Genomic DNA, 17,708 nt, shown 5'->3' on the forward strand with positions numbered 1-17,708 from the left:
TTTGCGAATTACATTGAAGACATTTTTTGGTGAAAAAGTGACCACAAAACTGTGGGGCAGTCTGGTGAAAAATTTAAATTTCAGGGTCCTTAGAGTTTGGGGCCTAGTCCAAAGAGAACCTCGGGGTAGGATGCATACCGGTAGCTGCATTCTTGCTACCGTATTTCCCCGTAAGTTAGTTCTCCCCAATGACTTAGTACCCCCTATAAAAAATACACTTTCCACTGCCGAGGTTATCACCCCGAAAGACAGTTCCCCCCGAAAGATAGTAAGTTCGTACCCGTCCTACATGTACAGACACCGTACAGTACATACATCATATGCACGGACACTAGAGTTGCGCAGGCTTCCCACTGCGTGTCATTTACCCCCGATAAAAAGGCACTCCCCGAAAGTTAGTACTCATGTGGCTGCTAAGTTCGAAAGTAAGTTAGTACGTACTAACTTACGGGGAAATGCGGTAGTATCTTAACCATCAAAGAAGGCATTATTAACAGTCAAAGTTCTCTTGGTAACATTTACATTGAACTAGGCAATGTCAAAAAGCGTCATAGGATTGATCACATTGGAAATGCTGGAAACGGAGGAATGTTTCATGAGAGTTTGTACTGGTATGTTTTGACAACTATTTTGCAGTCTCGTACGTTAAAAAAATTATGGATGAAGGTATTGTGAAGTTACAGCTATGAGAGCAGAGAATACTGAAAAAGAATATTTGATGCAATGGAGTTTGATTGGCGACGTGCCTAAAGGGGCCTCAGTGCAGCGGAGGATACTGGAGAATGTAAAACGGGGTTCAGAAACGGTAGTCGGAGTAAAAGTAAATGAAACAGAGAGAATACACACGCCATGTGAAGAATTTACCACAACAGAAAAACAGTACTGGGAGCTGTTGACAGATTGTTTCCCTGAAATGTATTGTATGATGATTTGCAATGGATGACATCATTCGCAACCACCGTCATGCGATCAAGCCAAGCCTCCACCACACCCTGCCGGCGGGGGTCCATCGCCTGGGCGTCGCTTTCTATCCTTCAGCTGGTCGAAGAAACGGCGTATGTCCTCATCAGACACAGTCTATACAGTACACCAGTCCCGAAACACACATGTACGCATGCACACGCCCATGCAAACATACAGTTGCGCTCCCTGAAATCCGACCCAATGTGCAAAACTGGCACCCTCAACTTGCACGGCCCTTGACGCCCTGGTAGTGGAATGAATGCGGCTGGACGTACACATGTACACCCACAATGATGTAATCGGAACTGGTCCAGGGCGCCAGCTTTGCACTTTGGGTCGAATTTCAGTGAGCGCAACTGTACATGTAGTAGAGTTTCAAAGCAATGCAAAGCAATGAACATCATAATACTTTCATTCAATCGCCTGCATGGACTGCAACATAATTATTGTACACGTTCTGAAGAAGGATTGCAAGCGCTGAGCACCACCACATACCTTGCCAGAGTCAGCAAATGGCTTGAGGAAGGCTGTCAGTTCAGATTTCATATTGTTGTACTCTATAAGCATAGACAAAATGGACGAATGCGTGTACTTGTATGAAATACTAGTACAGTCGTCCCTCTCTAATCCGGCACTTTATAAACCAGCACCCTCTATAAACCAGCACAATTTTCAGTAGCCAAATGTCCTCTTCATGCACATTGCAGCAGTAGATCAGATTTGTTAATCCAGCACCCTCCCTAATCCAGCAGATTTCCGTGGCACAAATGGTGCCGGATTATAGAGGGACCACTGTACGCATGAGAACAGGCATACACCAGGTTTAGCAGGATGGATGTACTTTTTCAAGCGCATACTCAGCCTACTCAAGCTCAACTGATGAAGGGCGAATTCCCCAAAACATTGTGTATCGAACAGGGAGTGGTGCTTTCTTCACGTTTGCAGAGTCGATTGTTCGATGGACTTCTCGCATGCTCTGGATGGTAGTTGTGTCAGTCAAGTAGGCGGAAAAGGTGTGAGCTCCAGTGTGGGGAGCAACCAACTTCCTTCCCAATATGTGCATGCTGTATGCTAAGCAGGAACATACGGGCCAAGACTCGTGTGATTCAACTGTTTTCCGCATAGATTAAGCAGCAAACCGAAAACCATTGATTGAAAAATACATTGCATCCAAACCCTAATGCAGGATTCACAAAAAGCCTTTTGACAATCACATGGTTGTGATGTGCAAAACGCGGATAGACAGAGAGCCAGATAGAGGGAGAGAGAAAGATGGACGGACGGACAGACACAGAGAGAGAGAGAGAGAGAGAGAGAGAGAGAGAGAGAGAGAGAGAGAGAGAGAAAGAGAGAGAGAGAGAGCACCCTGACCCATCGAAAAACTGCAGCTGTATGTTAGTCGCACAGACCTGTGCTCATTTCCACTTGCTGAACAACAGGTAGACTACTTAGTGCCTCAACACCCTGGTCTTCCAACGATCCAGTTGAATGACCCGACGGTGAGTTGGCCTGTCCCAGCTCCTCATATGCCGCTGTTGTGTCACTGGCATCCGGCAGGAACAAGATATTCAGCTCCTCGTACATTACCTGTGTAAACAAACAAGATACAGACACACCTACGCGTATGCACACAAGCATTGTTGCCAGCACAAAACAGTGCCGAGTGATACCAAGAGTGCATAACCGCCGGAGAGCATGTAACTCTGCATGGGTTAGCTATGGGGTCCACTGACAGCGAAAGCGCACGTCAAGTGGCGTGGTGTTCATATTATACATCCCCAGTCTGTCTCTGGGATGCGAAGCCCCATAAATGATATCTGCATGGGGGTGCTCATGCATGTTTGTTGTACTTTTAATATGGTTCATATTTCCAATTTTCGACACCCTGTACGTACAACAAAAGGCGACACCACGTAAAAATCATTTCTGGGGTCTACCCATCCCAAAGAGCAACTTGGAAAGAGGAGATCAACACGTTAGAATAAGTTAGAGCACACAGTGTAAAGTAAGTAGGTGGTGCGTAGCTGTATTTCAAGTACCGACATACCAAGCACTTAGCACAAGAGCACAGCTCCAGTCTCCAGTCCTCGCGGAAGTAACTGGCTTTATCAATGGTCTTGATGCCATCTGGCAGTGGACGACGCACTTGTCTATACTCCAAATCACATTGTCGCTCTGATGACTCGAAGGAAGAATCGAGAACATCAGTGCTTGCATCGGCATTGGCGCCTGCTGCGGCACTACCAAGATCAGCAGAGGAAGCTGAAGCAGATGCAGTGCTAATGCCAGTGGAAGTGGTGGTAGCTGTAGTGGAACCATTGGCATCTCCACCTGCATGCGTATCATGCAGATCGCTATGCATGGAGTAATAGTGCAGGAACGGACATCGCTTCACACAGGCATCGCACACCATCTCTTCATACTCATCAGGTACCGGGCGTCCAAGGTGCTATGGCAGTGAAAACGACAAAGAACACACGACCACCCACAACCACATATGGCCGCACACAACCACAAACACGGACAGACAAGCAACAAAGCACACACATACCGGTACATTGATTTCAAGGGCATTCCTACACTACTGGGGGGGGGGGGGGGGGTACTATACCTTTACCAGACAGAGCCCAGAGAAGCAAGAGAAATGCAATCAATTATACTAAGCACCATTACTACAATCCATTCCGAAAAAGATGATTATTTTGCTTCTGGTCATAAATAGGTCAGCAGTTGACCTTTTCAAAATTGTTTTTGCTGGGGGTGAAATGAATTTTAGAACGTTCGATTAGGTTCGTTCCAAATGGGAGTTGAAGAGAATTCGATTCGCTACTTCAAAGTGTCGAACGTTCGTCGATGCATGCGTAGGTACATGTACATACAGTGCCATGCTTGTACTGCAAATTACAATGTGTTATGTATATCATGCAGAGCTCAGCCAGCCACCATCGGCCAGAGGTCCCCATTACAGGTAACAGCACCAATTCAGAAAAGAGAGTGATTGCAGATTGTCCAATTCTTGGTTGTTTTACGAATGTGATGGAGTGCTTGTGTGGACATTTGCGGGGGCTTTATTTGTGACGAATAGTTCGTGAGTTCACCAAACGGAACGTACAGTTCGTCAGAATGTTTCGTTCGCCTCTCTTGGAGTTCGTTTCAGCCCTAGTTTTTGCCATGCACTGTGCTCTTCCAATTATGTTCTTGGTGTTTGTCCACTTCTACAAAAACTCGGATGTTGAGCCAATAGTAATATGGAAAGAGAAAATGACCTACCGTAGTAACGCACATATAGGCGCATGCGCCTGTATTCGGATATAAGCGCACTCTCACTTATAAGCGCATGCTCTTATAAGCGAAGCACTACCAAAATTATCACTTTGACACAATCACGGATAAAAGTCTGTAAACAGCATACAGGAACCATGAAACTGACACTACAAGACCTAGTCAAACACAAAGATTCTGGCAAACGAACTCTGATCGTGCATGCGCGTTTAGGTGAAAATATTTCATTTTTGAAAATTGGATTCGTAGCAAAAATTCACTTATAAGTGCATGTGCTTATATTTGCGTTAAATACGCCGTATAAGTTACTAGTTATGATTAACGCTAACATGGGGCTAGGTGTCAGGTCGTCGAATGTCTCAATATCCTTGTCAGTTTTGTGCCTCGTTGTCGCACTATCTGACTGTATGTTATCTCGTTACCTTGGTGGACTGTTAGGTTACGTTTGGTTGGTCACATTCCCAAATGGGAATCACTTGGAATCACTCGGAATCATTCTCGCCCGTTTGGTTGGTCAAGAAAGTGCGTTAGGTTGGTCACATTCCACATGATTCCAGAATGGGAATCGCTGAGAATGATTCTTTTTGGAGAATGATCATTCCACCTCACATGCTGGAATGAGCATTCTCATTCCGGAATCAAAAATGATAATGGCTGCCACGAGCCAAACAATGTAGCAACAGGTTCAAGTGCCTCAAGCCATCAGTCATAACTAGTAACGTATAGGTCCTTTTCTCTTTCCATTCTTCTACAAAAGGTGGATATATCCCATAGAGAAAGTGATGCCCCTTGACACCTTGGTGTGGAAGCGGTGCATGACTAGCTAGCGCTATAGTTTAGTGTAAGGCACAGATTTTGTTCCACTGGACCTTGTGTGTATGTATGTGTGTGTGTTGACAATGCTGAACGTAGCAACTAGTGAGACGCCATCAATGCCGTATCTGCATGTTTGGGGGGTGCTGGCTGGCAGCGATGAACTGCAAGCCCACCCTTACTTCAAAACCATCGGCAGCAACTGCTGCAATCGCTGCTTCAAATCCCGGGCTGGTTTTAACCGCCATAGCTGCAACCGTGGAAAACGTCTTGCTGCAGCCGATAGGGAATCACTGCCGCTGATCTGCATGCATTGCCCAAAGCGTTACCGGCGGCGGCGAGACTTGGCGAGGCACCAGAAGTCCTGCCAATGACGGTGCCCTCCGGGGGTGACATTGCCCAATGGGCAGTCATGCTATAGTAGTACTCAAGTAGTATAGTAGTGTGTGTGTGTGTGTGTGTGTGTGTGTGTGTGTGTGTGTGTGTGTGTGTGTGTGTGTGTGTGTGTGTGTGTGTGTGTGTGTGTGATTACCATGTATGAACGAGTACTCTGATTTATTCCGACTACGATTATTGTTGAAAAAAACGAGCGAGTAATCGAGTATTCGGTATAATTGTGTCACCCCTAAATTTGAGTTAACATTCCTTTTTTGAATCATGAAAGTGTTTGGAACATTATTCCTTGTTGATGCATTCAACGCGTTCTAGTCATTTTCACCTTCATGCTATTTTTGACCCGCTGCATGCCCTTTCCCCAACTTTTGTAGTGTGATGTAAAATGAAACCCATGATTTTCCCGGATCTAGTTGCCGTCGTTTACCTTTTTCCCTGAATCAACCCATGAAGAGGGAACGAAAACGCGGTTCAACCCTTTGGATACATTCTTCTAGACTGGCGTGGATTGCGTCAATGCATGTACATACAATACGTCCGGATTTGGAGCCGCTTCCAATTTGTTCTAAATTCTAAAACACTTCCTTTATTCTGCACATGCTGCAACTACAGTGCTGCTCAACGAAATCCAGTCGCGTCACTCAAGTTTGCGCCTTGCATCATTCCGCAGCCCAATGTTCGCAGGTCTAGAGCTGCGCAACGCCCGGCGTGTGCTTGAGTGACGCTACTGGATTTCATTGAGCAGCACTGTACATGTAAGTCAACCAGGGTCCTTGTGGTTGGTGCGCCAGTTGTTCTTTTCAAAAAGTTTTTACTGGCATAATTGTTTCTTGTCTCCATGTATTAACGCTATTCATTTATTCTCATCCCTGAATACTACTCATTAGTTACCCTGTACTTACTCTCTCATGGAACCAGTCTTCACATACAACGCATTGTAGCATTTGATCATCCACGACCTGCAGTAGAAAATGGAATCACAGGAGACATGACCGTATGGGGATAGCTCTCAGCACATTTATGGACTTCATTTCATACACCCGGGGAAAAGAAAAAAGGAGCATCATATTATAACACGTAGTATGTAGGTGGCCAGTGTCGGAACTATACATGCCAAGGCCAAGTAAAAAAAATCCTAGTTTATCGTCCCCGCCCGCCCCATTTTTCGAGGCCGCCCGGAATTTATTTTTATTTTTTAAATCTAGAATTTTGCCAAAAAGCTTGATTTTTTACGTCGGCTAAGGCTTGAAAACACAGCTTCGTCTTTCTGCCGAAAGTCCGTCTTCATCCTGTCGAGACCTCGACAGTTTTCCGTTCTTTCCGTAGTTGCGACTTTGTTGAGAAGCGACATGCCGTTTGTTTTGCTGCAAATCCGTCGCGGGTTGAAAGTTCTGAAGTCCTGGTATGGCTGTGTTGTCTCTGCGTCTTCAACTCTCTCGGACATTTTCACCCAGTTCAGCGCTGGCGAGTTGGACCATGGGGAGCGCCTTGAGGAGAGCGACGTTGTCTCTTGTGTCCAAGCTAGTGTTGGCGACACAAAGCAAGGTTCCAAAACCCCTGTGAGTCCAGATTCGCCAGTAGGCGAGACTGTCAGCGCTCTTGGGCAATACGTGGAATTCGTTATCGCTTGCCCTGAACAGGCAGCGACAGCGACAACACAGGAGAGAACTCCGTCTGGTGACGCTTTCGCTATGTTGATGGCTGCGTCGAAGACGCAGTGTGCTCTTCCGCCGAAATGGAACCCTGTCAACAAGAAAGCTGTGCTGAAAAATGATCTTCTGCTGTTCTTGGAGGAGAACAAGTTGGGCTGGGAAGAGGCGCTTGCTGGATCAGCTGGTGTGAACTTCGTAGGAACAATCAGTGATGCATTGTGGTATATCGATGGCAATCACCACACCTTGTCAAGTCGAGGTTGTGCAGTGCCTGCATTGTTGGAGAAGTTTGTTGGGTACAACACGCCGGAAGATCGCAAAAGGAGAAAGCGGGACCAGTCGAACCTGTGCCGCCAGAATTTGGATGCGTTGTTGTCATCCCTGTTCTTCTTGGCTGGCTGCTCCTACAGGAAGCACCAGCACTGGAAAAGTGTCCGGGAAGCTGTGTTGAGACTTGCTGACAACTTCCGCAAGTATGCTGCGTACCTGAAAGCGCATCTGGATACAGTCTACACCAGTGAAGCCAAGCGTACCTGCGTGAGAACTGACGTGGATGAGCTGAAGGTGATTGGGGCGACTCTAGTCGTGAAGCCAACTCTGGGTGCGAGATATAGAAGTCTGCACGCCGCTATATCTGCTGCTGAGGATTATGAACACATCCTGATTGAGGACCATTGTCCTACTGAACATCGCCGGAGACACGAGTACCTGGAGGGGATAATTGTGCCCGTCAAGTGCGTTCTGTATTCGTACACTGGCAGCAAGGCGCATGTGCATTTGATCTGGCGTATTCCAGAGTGTGCTGAGGAATCTGAGCTCCTGCAAAAGAATTCCGCCATCCAGCAACAGCTCAAATCCTGCATGCCAACATTCCACACTCGCATTATGCGAAGGGAATTCATCCATCTGTTTGGCTCTGTGACGAACACCAAGCCTGCATTTCTGCGGGAGGTGTACAGAAGGCTCACGGGAGATGCGAGTGCCAGTACAAACGCAGACCAAGCAGCAGTGGACAAACGAATTGCAGAAATGTTCGAAACAGAGGATGCAGACCTCATCTGGGATTTGCGCACTGTGAACAGCAGTAGGCCCGAGTCATATACTGCTTTTCTTGAGCAATGCCAGCAATACATTGAGAGCTCCGTGGAGACTGCAGTTGATGACCGACGGCATGACAATGTGGAAGAAGACAACACTGTCATTACTCACCTTGCCAAGGCCTTGAGCGTCAGGGATATGCACGAGGAGGTCACTAAGCGTTGCCCTCCAGACACACCCATCCCGTCAGTGCAATGGCTCCGGTATCAGTTCTGGCCGAGAAATCCTGCATTGGCTACAGCTCGCCACTACACGGGCAAACTCGAAGTAAAATTCATGGTTCAATCACGTCAGTTCCGGACAGCTCACATTGACTGCCACTACGCCAGCGCTCTGTTTCGCTATGAACGGGAATTTGCTGTGCAGTTTCGTGATCATGTGTGCTTTGTATGCCAAGATGACAAGCACACAATCAAAGTTGGAGAGCCTGGGCATCCTGTGGCAGCAGTAGATCGAGGCAAGCCGGTTCTGGTTGGGCTGAATGAAAAACTGGTAGTTTCGGACCACGATTTCACGAAGTTCAATCTCACACCAAGCGTGAATCTCATTGTGGATGTGCCAGAATCCATTGATGACTCCTTCTATCGCGGAACAGTCCACGTGGGCTTGAAGGACTGTGTATTTCAACATTCCTCTCCATCGCGCCATGGTTGCGAGCTCCTGAGTATCCTGCAGAAAGGCGATGTAAAACCTATCCTCTGCATGTACACCGATGGCGGGCCCGACCATCGTCCAACCTACCTCTCCACGCAGTTGTCCCTCCTGTCGCTGTTCATCAAGCTCGACCTAGATTATGTCTGTGCTGTTCGAACACCCCCGTACAACTCTTGGAAGAATCCGGTGGAGCGCATCATGTCGATCTTGAACATCGCTTTGCAGGGTGTCGGTGTAGTTCGGAATGAGACCACTTTCGAGAATCAACTGAAAGGCTGCAACAACATGAAGGACATCAGGAATGCTGCCGTGAAGACCCCTGGCCTGAAAGATGCAGTGCTGGATGCAATGGAAGATATGAAGATCTTGATTTGCTCGCTGTTCCAACGCCTTCGCCTGACGGGTGTACCATTCCAGTGCTTTCATGCTGCCACGGACGAGGAGGTTGAGGCTTTTCGTGACACCGTCAAACTCATCGACCCGTCACTGGATACCAAGAGTACCACCAAGCAGTCCATTTCAAAGAACAAGGTACTTCTGACATTCCTGGAAGAGCACTGCATTGCCCGGCATTACTCCTTCACCATCCTGAAGTGTGGCAAACCAGCATGCTCAGTGTGCAAGCCTCCGCGACTGCCAGAGGATGTCTTCTCGAAGCTGCATCACCTCCCAGACCCTGTACCTGATGGCGAGCGGTACAAGAGCTTTGATGCTGTATATGGCGAACCAACATCGGAGAAGCACAGGCCATCTCTGGTTGCAGCAAGCCAGTCAGCCTCTGGTGGTCATGGCATGCCATTCCCGCCCAGCGCCCAGTATGCCAAGAATGTCAAGGAGGTCATCAGGTGCTCCGAGTGTGGCAAGCCTCGTGTTCTGTATGCCAAGCAGAGCGTCAAGTCAGCAGCACGTGTGGAACTGGTCGCGGCCTTGGAGACCCTGAGCTTCTCCTGTGGCAGTCATCTCACGGATGTAGCTTGCGAAGTCACCAGTGCCCTGGCTTCCGTGCACGTCAAGGGAAATCTCACATGTGACAGTCCTATTGAGATCCCGTACTACTCTGCTGGGTATCCCACTGTATGCTGCTACTGCGCTTCAGGAGAGGGTCTAGTCAATAATGCCGATGCGTATCCTGTGTGTGGTGCTTGCCAGGAGTCTGGGAAGAGCGCCATGAAGAAGCGTACCCGCACGCATGTCCCTCAGGGGAAGAAGTGAATTGTATTCCAACATGTTCCCTTTATGACTGACTATTGGTTACTGTCCTGACTGGTTCTTTCCCTTCTGCAGCTTTCTATCATTTATCTGGTGGTCTGTGTGAACCAAACAGTATTGGGGTTTGTGTCTTATGAGTGGAGTGACAATCTGTCGATCCAAAGATTTTGCATGTAATTGTTTATGTACATATAACTGTTATAGCATTGTGTATTCCATACACTACCACTATTCTGTTGCAGATTGTTGCACATGATGTGTCATTGTTTACCAAGAACTATACTAGTCTGTAGCACATCAAAAAATAAAAAATAAAAATAAAATCCGCCCTCCCTCCCCGATTTTTGTGAAAAAAAGGACGATAAACTGGGATTTTATTTTACTTGGCCCAAGACTTGTGAAAAAGACCGCCAGAAAAGAGGACAGTACATGTACGGTATTCTCTGGACTATAAGCCGCATTTTGAACATTCAAAATTCACCCAAAAAGGGACGGGGAGGGGGGATGCAGTGCGGCTTATACTCCGATGATCAAGTCAACGGTGATAAATACGGTAGATGTCTGTATCTCGTGGCAAAAACAATAGGGGTGCGGCCTATACTCCAGAAAATACGGTACATGTACATGTACTTTCAAGGTCCTTTACAGTACTGTAAAAGCCATTATTCTAACGAGCCGCATATATAATGACTTCCCAAAATTGACTAGTTTACGTGTACCAAAGGCAACGATTCTCACTCAATCTCAACGCTCAATAGGACAGTATATGTATAGATTTCTATTTTAACGACAGATTTCTCCTCGTTAACTCGTTAGAGTTAGCACTTCGTTATATATATATGGCTTTTACAGTAATCCGGTGACAAGGAAGCCAAACAGAATGGCCTTGAAGCATATACCAAATGTACATTGAACATTTGTACTGGCATCAAAACAGAGAACACCCGCAAATACACCGGTGGCTGACTTACACTGTCATCCAGTGGTTCTAAGTCAGGATACGGCCGATCGCAGGTACAGTACTTGCCAAGGAAGTTGTGATTGTACGTGTTGTTCTCATTCTCAGGCTTCTTGTCCTGTCTCGGAAAACAATGGAGCATGCAATAGGCAAACCGTACGTGGAGTCCAGCATTCCCACCAGTAAAGCAAACCACACTATCTTTTTTGAAGTAGATTCAATGACTTGCAAATACATGCACATGAATATGTGAAGAACTAAGAACAACCACCATTTTGTTCTCCAAAATTGTGATTGATATTACACCATTCCCCAGCTTACAAAGCTGAGTACATGACCACTACTGAAGTACTATTTCGGCCCAAAGCACAGACAATAGAAATAGCCCAGCTGCTTTTAAAGGAGGGGGAGTGGGACTAGATCAAGGCTGATAAGTTCAGTATGATCTACAACAGTGCGAGAGGTTAGACTTGCCATGTTGCGTGCGTTGTGCACAGTTCCATCCACCGGAATACCTGCACTGGCACGTGTTGCGTACAGAAGTGCATGCATCAGGGAAACACCGTATATTGACGAATACGCTGAAGTCGTTCACAGGTAGGAAATCCCCAACCAGAGGGTGGAAATTACAGAGTGGTTGCATCAATGATACACTGTGGTAGTTGTGGATGGAACAGCCGAGAAAAATTACCAACACACTTACAGGGTATAAGCGACAGCGGAAGTCATCAAACCGAGAGTTGCCACAATCGCAACAGAAATCTCTGAAGAGAGAGAGAGAAAGAGAGAGGGGGAGGGGGGGGGGGGGAGCACGCACACACATACACAGACACACACAAATTATCATGCCATCAATACTCATCACTAAGCTTGGACACTAAACAAAACACACGTACCAATGTAGAACTGGTTCAGCACACAGGACGGCTAAAAGCTGTGATCCGACTTACCGTTTAGTGTAGAGTTCAAACACCTCATGGCCTTCATGGCACACTAAACTGCAGGCCAAACACATGCCGGCGGCTTTAACACCGGGCATTCGTGTTGGAATGCATGTTGCGCAGGCAAACACCGCTTGCCGTGCAAGAGCACCCTGTCAAGAAAAATAAGCAACAAAGTGGGGTCAAAATCTATCAGGTTATCTACAAAAATTACTGATCCTGCCCATCCATGGATTTAATAAGAGATCGGGATTTGTGGAGACAGAAAGTAAAGCTCCCACAACTGATTTCTCCAGAAAACTTGCGGAATGTATGTATGTATGTATGTATGTATGTATGTATGTATGTATGCATGCATGCATGTGCATGTGTGTGTGTGTGCGAAGTATCAACTCATGATATCCCCAGAATATAATATATACACGTCTCCATACTAGTACATGTAGAACGTTATCCACGGGTCTACAATTATAGTAGTACAGGCCAGAATGACACAATTAGTGTCACATGCCTCAGTCTAAAGTTAGAATTCAAAACAATTAAAGTCAGTATTTCATTGGGACACAGGTATATACAATGCAGTCACTGTTGCCCAGGTATCTTTTTGTACAATTTGGCACCTGCACCTGCATCTGCTGCACGTGTTGGATTAGACTGCATGAGTGCTGGAAGGTGTCTATTGACTAACTTATAACCCGACTGGGGGTATGTTTGTGGCTGTAAGCTTTACGTTGCTCTGGTCAAGCAATCTCCTGGGGCGCCATGCCATGCTGTGCGCCGCAATGACTCAAACCAACACGAGTGAAACATATTTCTGCATTGCTTTGCATCACTCCAACTCCAGATCAGGAACTGTGTGCATGGCATCATGAGAACGTTGCTGCCAGGGAGTCGTAAAATACCGGTATTTTACGACTCCCTGGTTGCAGCTAAACTCTGATGCGGCAATGCAAGCTGTGTTCTTTTCTGATCCAGAGTGGCTAAACGAGCTGTGCTGCTCCAATTCAGTCGTGAATTTGTGTTCATTGTACTTGAATAAGGCATGTTGTTCCTCGGTGAGAGCGGTTATATGACCATCATGTACCTCAAGGGGCTAGGGGACTTCTCAAAGTTCACGGAGTAGATAGATGCGAGATGCAGCATAGAAAGTGGCAACCAAGCCCAACCGATCCCTTACTTGGTGTTTTATTTATAATTTTTTTAAACCTCATAGCTCAGGGCATGCTCAAGACTCACTCGACCAAGGCTTATGATGGTCCTCGCACCACCATTATTGCTCAGATGTTTTGATTTTTGCCAGATTGTTATGCAAACATCACTTGTGTGCATCTGGATGACATCAAGAGTGCATAAACTAGAGTGTGCAACTGTGCACACCAGGCTTGAAACAGGGCAGCTCGTGCATTACGTCACCCTGCTGAGGTCAGCCAAGCCGCAACTTGCGTACAACTCAAATTTTCATGTTTCAAAGCCCGGAATTACCGGAAATCAGCCAAGTTTGCATGAGTCTGTTTTAGAATTTCGGCGTTTTCGTGTGACTCTGTCCCCCGAGGATTGCGCGACTACGTGGCCGCGCCATTTTTCGCATAATCGAGCAAAAATCGCATTTTCCTACAACTTCCGCGTTGACGCCGCATAATCCTTGATTTTTTCATGCGGATCATGTCCACAGGTAGGTACGTCCGTCCGCGCAATCACTGGAGTGCCGCGTTTTCGGTCAAAGTCCGCGCTCGGAACTGGTGGGTATCGTACATGCACAGTGTACTAGTGTGTAAACAGTAATGTGTACCATGGTGTGCAGAGTGCAAAGTACAGCATGATTGTGTAGACCATGCATGGTAGACAGGTGAACACTGGCAAGTGAAATGGTGCATGCCGCGTTTCGTGGAGCAGCCCGGTAGTCTACATGCGTCTGGTTCACAACTACCTGATTGTGGGATATGCAGAATACTAAGCTAGAACTAAAAAATACAACGTGTAGCACTGCACCGAGCTTGCTCCAGCATGCTTGCGCAGTCACACTCCGCTCCTCTTCGCCGTGAGTGAATCTGCTGCTTGTTCGTCAGTTTAGTTGTGGATTGGTGGTGATAGAAGTGATAGTCGAATCGTACAGACAGTAGTCTTTTGCCATGATCAGAACAATGTTGCCAAAGAGGGACGCCTCGAAGAAAGCTAAGTTTGTAATCGCAAAGGACCGAGCGAAGAATTACTTCGATTACTACGAAGACGGAGGAAAGTTGTTCTGCAAAGTTTGTAATTAGGAGGTCCACTCTGGAGAACCATCTCAAGAGCGACCACCACAAGGCGCAGAAGAGAAAGTTGGAGGACGCTGGTGGAGATGGACCAGCTGCTATACGGCAGAAACCCCTCACCTCCTCTTTCCAGTGAGCGACTTGCGCCACAGAAGAAAAGATCGACGTTTGTAGCGAGTGGGTATCAATGCTAACTGCCGCCAACATCCCACTGTCGAAAACTGACCATCCGAGAGTGAGAGAGTTCCTGGATAAGAGGGTCAAGAACGATGGTGCGATTCCTGGTGGAGATCGGCTGCAAAGGCACTACCTTCCCCTTCTATATCAAGCTGAGCGTGATGCAATGAAGGCAAGCCTGACAGGGAAGGATATAGCCGTTGTGCCTGATGAAACGAGTGAAAACAATGGTCGCTACGTCCCCACCATTCTCTTTTCAACCATGGAGAAGCAAGAGGATGGCAAGGTGGACTTCAGAGTGGCTGATCTTGTCTTCCTGGATAAGACTAACCATGGTACGGTGGCCCAGGCTATTATCCAAACCCTCCAGTTATATGACATCAAGTTCGAGCAGGTAACCGTTTTCAACACAGACAATGCCAGCTATATGAAGAAGGCGTTTCGCGACATCCTGGGGCCATTATTTCCTAATGCTGTCCACATTACCTGCCTGGCTCACGTTATGAACCTGGTAGCCGATGCGTTCAAGACGCCATTTCAGGACGTGAACAACTTTATCAAGAAGTTTAGTCAGATGTTCTACATAGCTGGGGGCAGGAAGCACAGGTTTCTGAAGCACCTTGCAGACCAAACAGGTCGAGCAATGAGCATGGCCCCTAATCCCATAGCTACACGCTGGGGATGCTGGTACGATGCAGTCGAGTACCATGCCAAGCACCTGCAGCACTACCAGGCCTTTCTGACTGAAGAGATGTCGGATCATGCTCCCGCCTCTGTACAGGAACTGCACGGTATTTACAACTTGGAGAGCAAGATCACCGTCATCGAACTACAGCTAGCGTTTATCACAGAACACTGCAAGAAGTTCACTGTGTTGAATGACACCTTCAAGTCCAGAATGCCATGTGCTATGAAAGTATTTGACACACTGGACAGACTAGCACGAGATCTTGAAGGCCACCACTACCTGCTGATCGAGAACGTTCCGAGCCTGGACGATGCTAACCTTGATGAGGACATCAAGCTGGAGCTCGTTGATCGCTTCAGAGAAGCCTATCAGTTGGCTCATGAAAAGCTCAAGAAGTATTTGTGCAAAGACCATCAGCTTCCGCTGATTTTCTGAAGCAGGTCAGGGTGTTTGACCCGTATGCAACTCCCAGACTTGCCAAGGATGTCCGGCAGTACTCTGCTATCCCCGGATTCACGAGCACTCCAGCCACTGAGCTCAACTCCTACTTCGACAAGTACGCCCTTGAGTTCATAGCCTCCCATGAGAAAGACGAGAAAGCCGCTGACGTGTTCTGGAAGTCGTGTGGTGATAGCCTGCCAGCGCTGAAAGCCCTCGCAAATCGCTACCGAGATGTTGTCACGCACTCAGCTGATGCTGAGAGAAGTTTCAGCTAGTACAACCTGTTTTTTTCAGAGCGCCGACGTTCACTGTCCCAGAAGAATATCGTGGCCATTGTGTTCTTGTATTTCAACCAAGGCGTTGAGTACAATGCCTTTGAGTGAACAATGCAGTGATCATAGAGATCTCTCATCTGTGATTTGGTGACAGGCATATTATCATGCATGTTTGTACACCTGTCTTGATATTCACCTTCTAAGTTCTTTTGAAAAGTCCCGCATAATGATGCATTTCCTGCATAATGCTTGCATAATTGACTGTTTAGGCCCCATAATTATGCGAAAATTTGAGAGATTTGCCCGCGCAATTCACGGGGGACAGGTGACTGCGTGCACTGCGTACATCCGCTGGCAAGAAAATTCACCAGGCTATCCGTATAAAGTAAAGTAAAAAAAAAAATCAGGAAATACTCAGTGACCTGCACCACCGTGACTTGTTACGCAACTTTTCACCGTACACATGACTGACCATGCCGTCAGAAATGACGTACTGCACGGATTACACTCCCAAAGGAACCACCCCGAGTTGCACACTCTGGTTTATGTACCCTTGATGACATGTATAGAGCTGCCACAGGCGTGGGTTGCCGTTCTGTCCCCTACGAATCACGATTCCACGGATGCAAAGTTTCCGTGATTTTGTTGCATGAAAACATCGAAAGGCTGAGCTTGCATCACATGGTCGAGGTCTAGCCACTCCCGAGTCCGTACATATGAGTAGCAGGCACCTTACTTGAGGACTGAAGTGCATGGATTTCATGACGTACATATCCTTTTCACTCTCTCAACCATCTTCTTTATGAAAGACGGACAATTTTCTGGTAGGCAAACCGGTAGATTGGCCAATCAACTTGCAAGTTTACCAAAAACTGTCGCAAATGCCCCGCAAATTGTGCCGCGATTTTCTCCGGGGACAGGATGTTTGACTGGACTCGAATATACTGCAATGCTATAACTATAGCTGGCTACAATACTACAGTCTCAGTACCGTGTGTTAAATGAAGCTCAGTCCTTAGTATAGTCAAGAGTACATAACCCCCCCAGAGTGTGCAACTCCCACATACCCTGTTGTCCCGACAGAATTTCAAGTTGACGTCATTATTTATGACGCAATGCTCCTTGCAGCAGTGATTTACAACATGTGTACGGGTGTCAACGCATCACACGTTTTTCTTTGCAATAATTTGTACAGGATTGATCGGCTTCGGTCAACCACAGGTTCCGGATTCGTCTGATAATCCGTGTACAGTGCGCATTGCATCGTCAAAATGACGTCAACTTGAAATTCTGTCGGGACAGCACCCATAGTGGAGTTGCACACTCTGGGGGGTTATGTACTCTTGGTATAGTGTGGTGACCTTTTTTGTTTTGTTCTGCTAGAAGTTAGAGAACCAATACAAGTACAGATCTCCAGCAGTACAGGTCCGGCCCCCTTCGAAAAGTATTACATGTACTATAGTACAATCTACACATTTCTTTCACATCCCTCCAACATGTGATGTGGAATATTGTACAATGTCGAGTCATGTCATGTACATCTGTTTACATTAATTTTTGATTTTCATCTTTACATACCTTTGGGTAGGTGCAGTTTTTGGCATCGCTAGCACCCAAGACAGCCCTAGCTTCCGCCTCTCGAGCAGAATTTTCCAGCAGTACCTCATCTAGGGACACAGTCCTCTCTTCCTGGGGCTGTTCGTCAGCCATTCTCAAGAACAAGTTCTTTCACGATCGTTGCTTTGAAGTTACAGTTAGTCGAAAACGTGCAAGTAAAAATGCAAAATCAAAATGCATATCAAGCATGGCTTTTTACACCTTCCCGCCACGAGCAGCATGCACTGTACCCAAAAAAACAAAACGATGATGTAATCATGTACATGTATACAATCATGATTCTGATTGTGAGTCG

General features: G+C 46.8%; 1 protein-coding gene across 1 annotated transcript; it reads right to left on the reverse strand.

The window, feature by feature from the left end:
- Nucleotides 1-487: 487 nt before the first annotated feature.
- On the reverse strand, nt 488-17,583 carry LOC135806449 (putative E3 ubiquitin-protein ligase UBR7). The gene is made up of 9 exons (XM_065320636.1): nt 17,375-17,583; nt 11,973-12,115; nt 11,726-11,786; nt 11,036-11,140; nt 6,354-6,410; nt 3,011-3,412; nt 2,373-2,550; nt 1,459-1,520; nt 488-1,077 (listed from the first exon to the last, which is right to left on the reverse strand). Exons 1-9 carry the CDS (start codon nt 17,504-17,506, stop codon nt 970-972), a joined length of 1,248 nt encoding a protein of 415 aa, XP_065176708.1. The 5' UTR covers nt 17,507-17,583; the 3' UTR covers nt 488-969.
- Between the last annotated feature and the right edge of the window lie 125 nt (nt 17,584-17,708).

The sequence above is a fragment of the Sycon ciliatum genome, chromosome 1, assembly GCF_964019385.1.
Source record: "Sycon ciliatum chromosome 1, ocSycCili1.1, whole genome shotgun sequence".
Classification (NCBI taxonomy): domain Eukaryota; kingdom Metazoa; phylum Porifera; class Calcarea; order Leucosolenida; family Sycettidae; genus Sycon; species Sycon ciliatum.

Coding starts and splice junctions, on each gene's coding strand:
- LOC135806449 (XM_065320636.1), bottom strand. CDS start 17,506: ATGGCTGACGAACAGCCCCAGGAAGAGAGGACTGTGTCCCTAGATGAG. Junction 11,787..11,972: donor TTTGAACTCTACACTAAACG/GTAAGTCGGATC, acceptor CTCTCTCTTCAG/AGATTTCTGTTGCGATTGTG. Junction 1,521..2,372: donor GCAAGTGGAAATGAGCACAG/GTCTGTGCGACT, acceptor CTATGCTTATAG/AGTACAACAATATGAAATCT.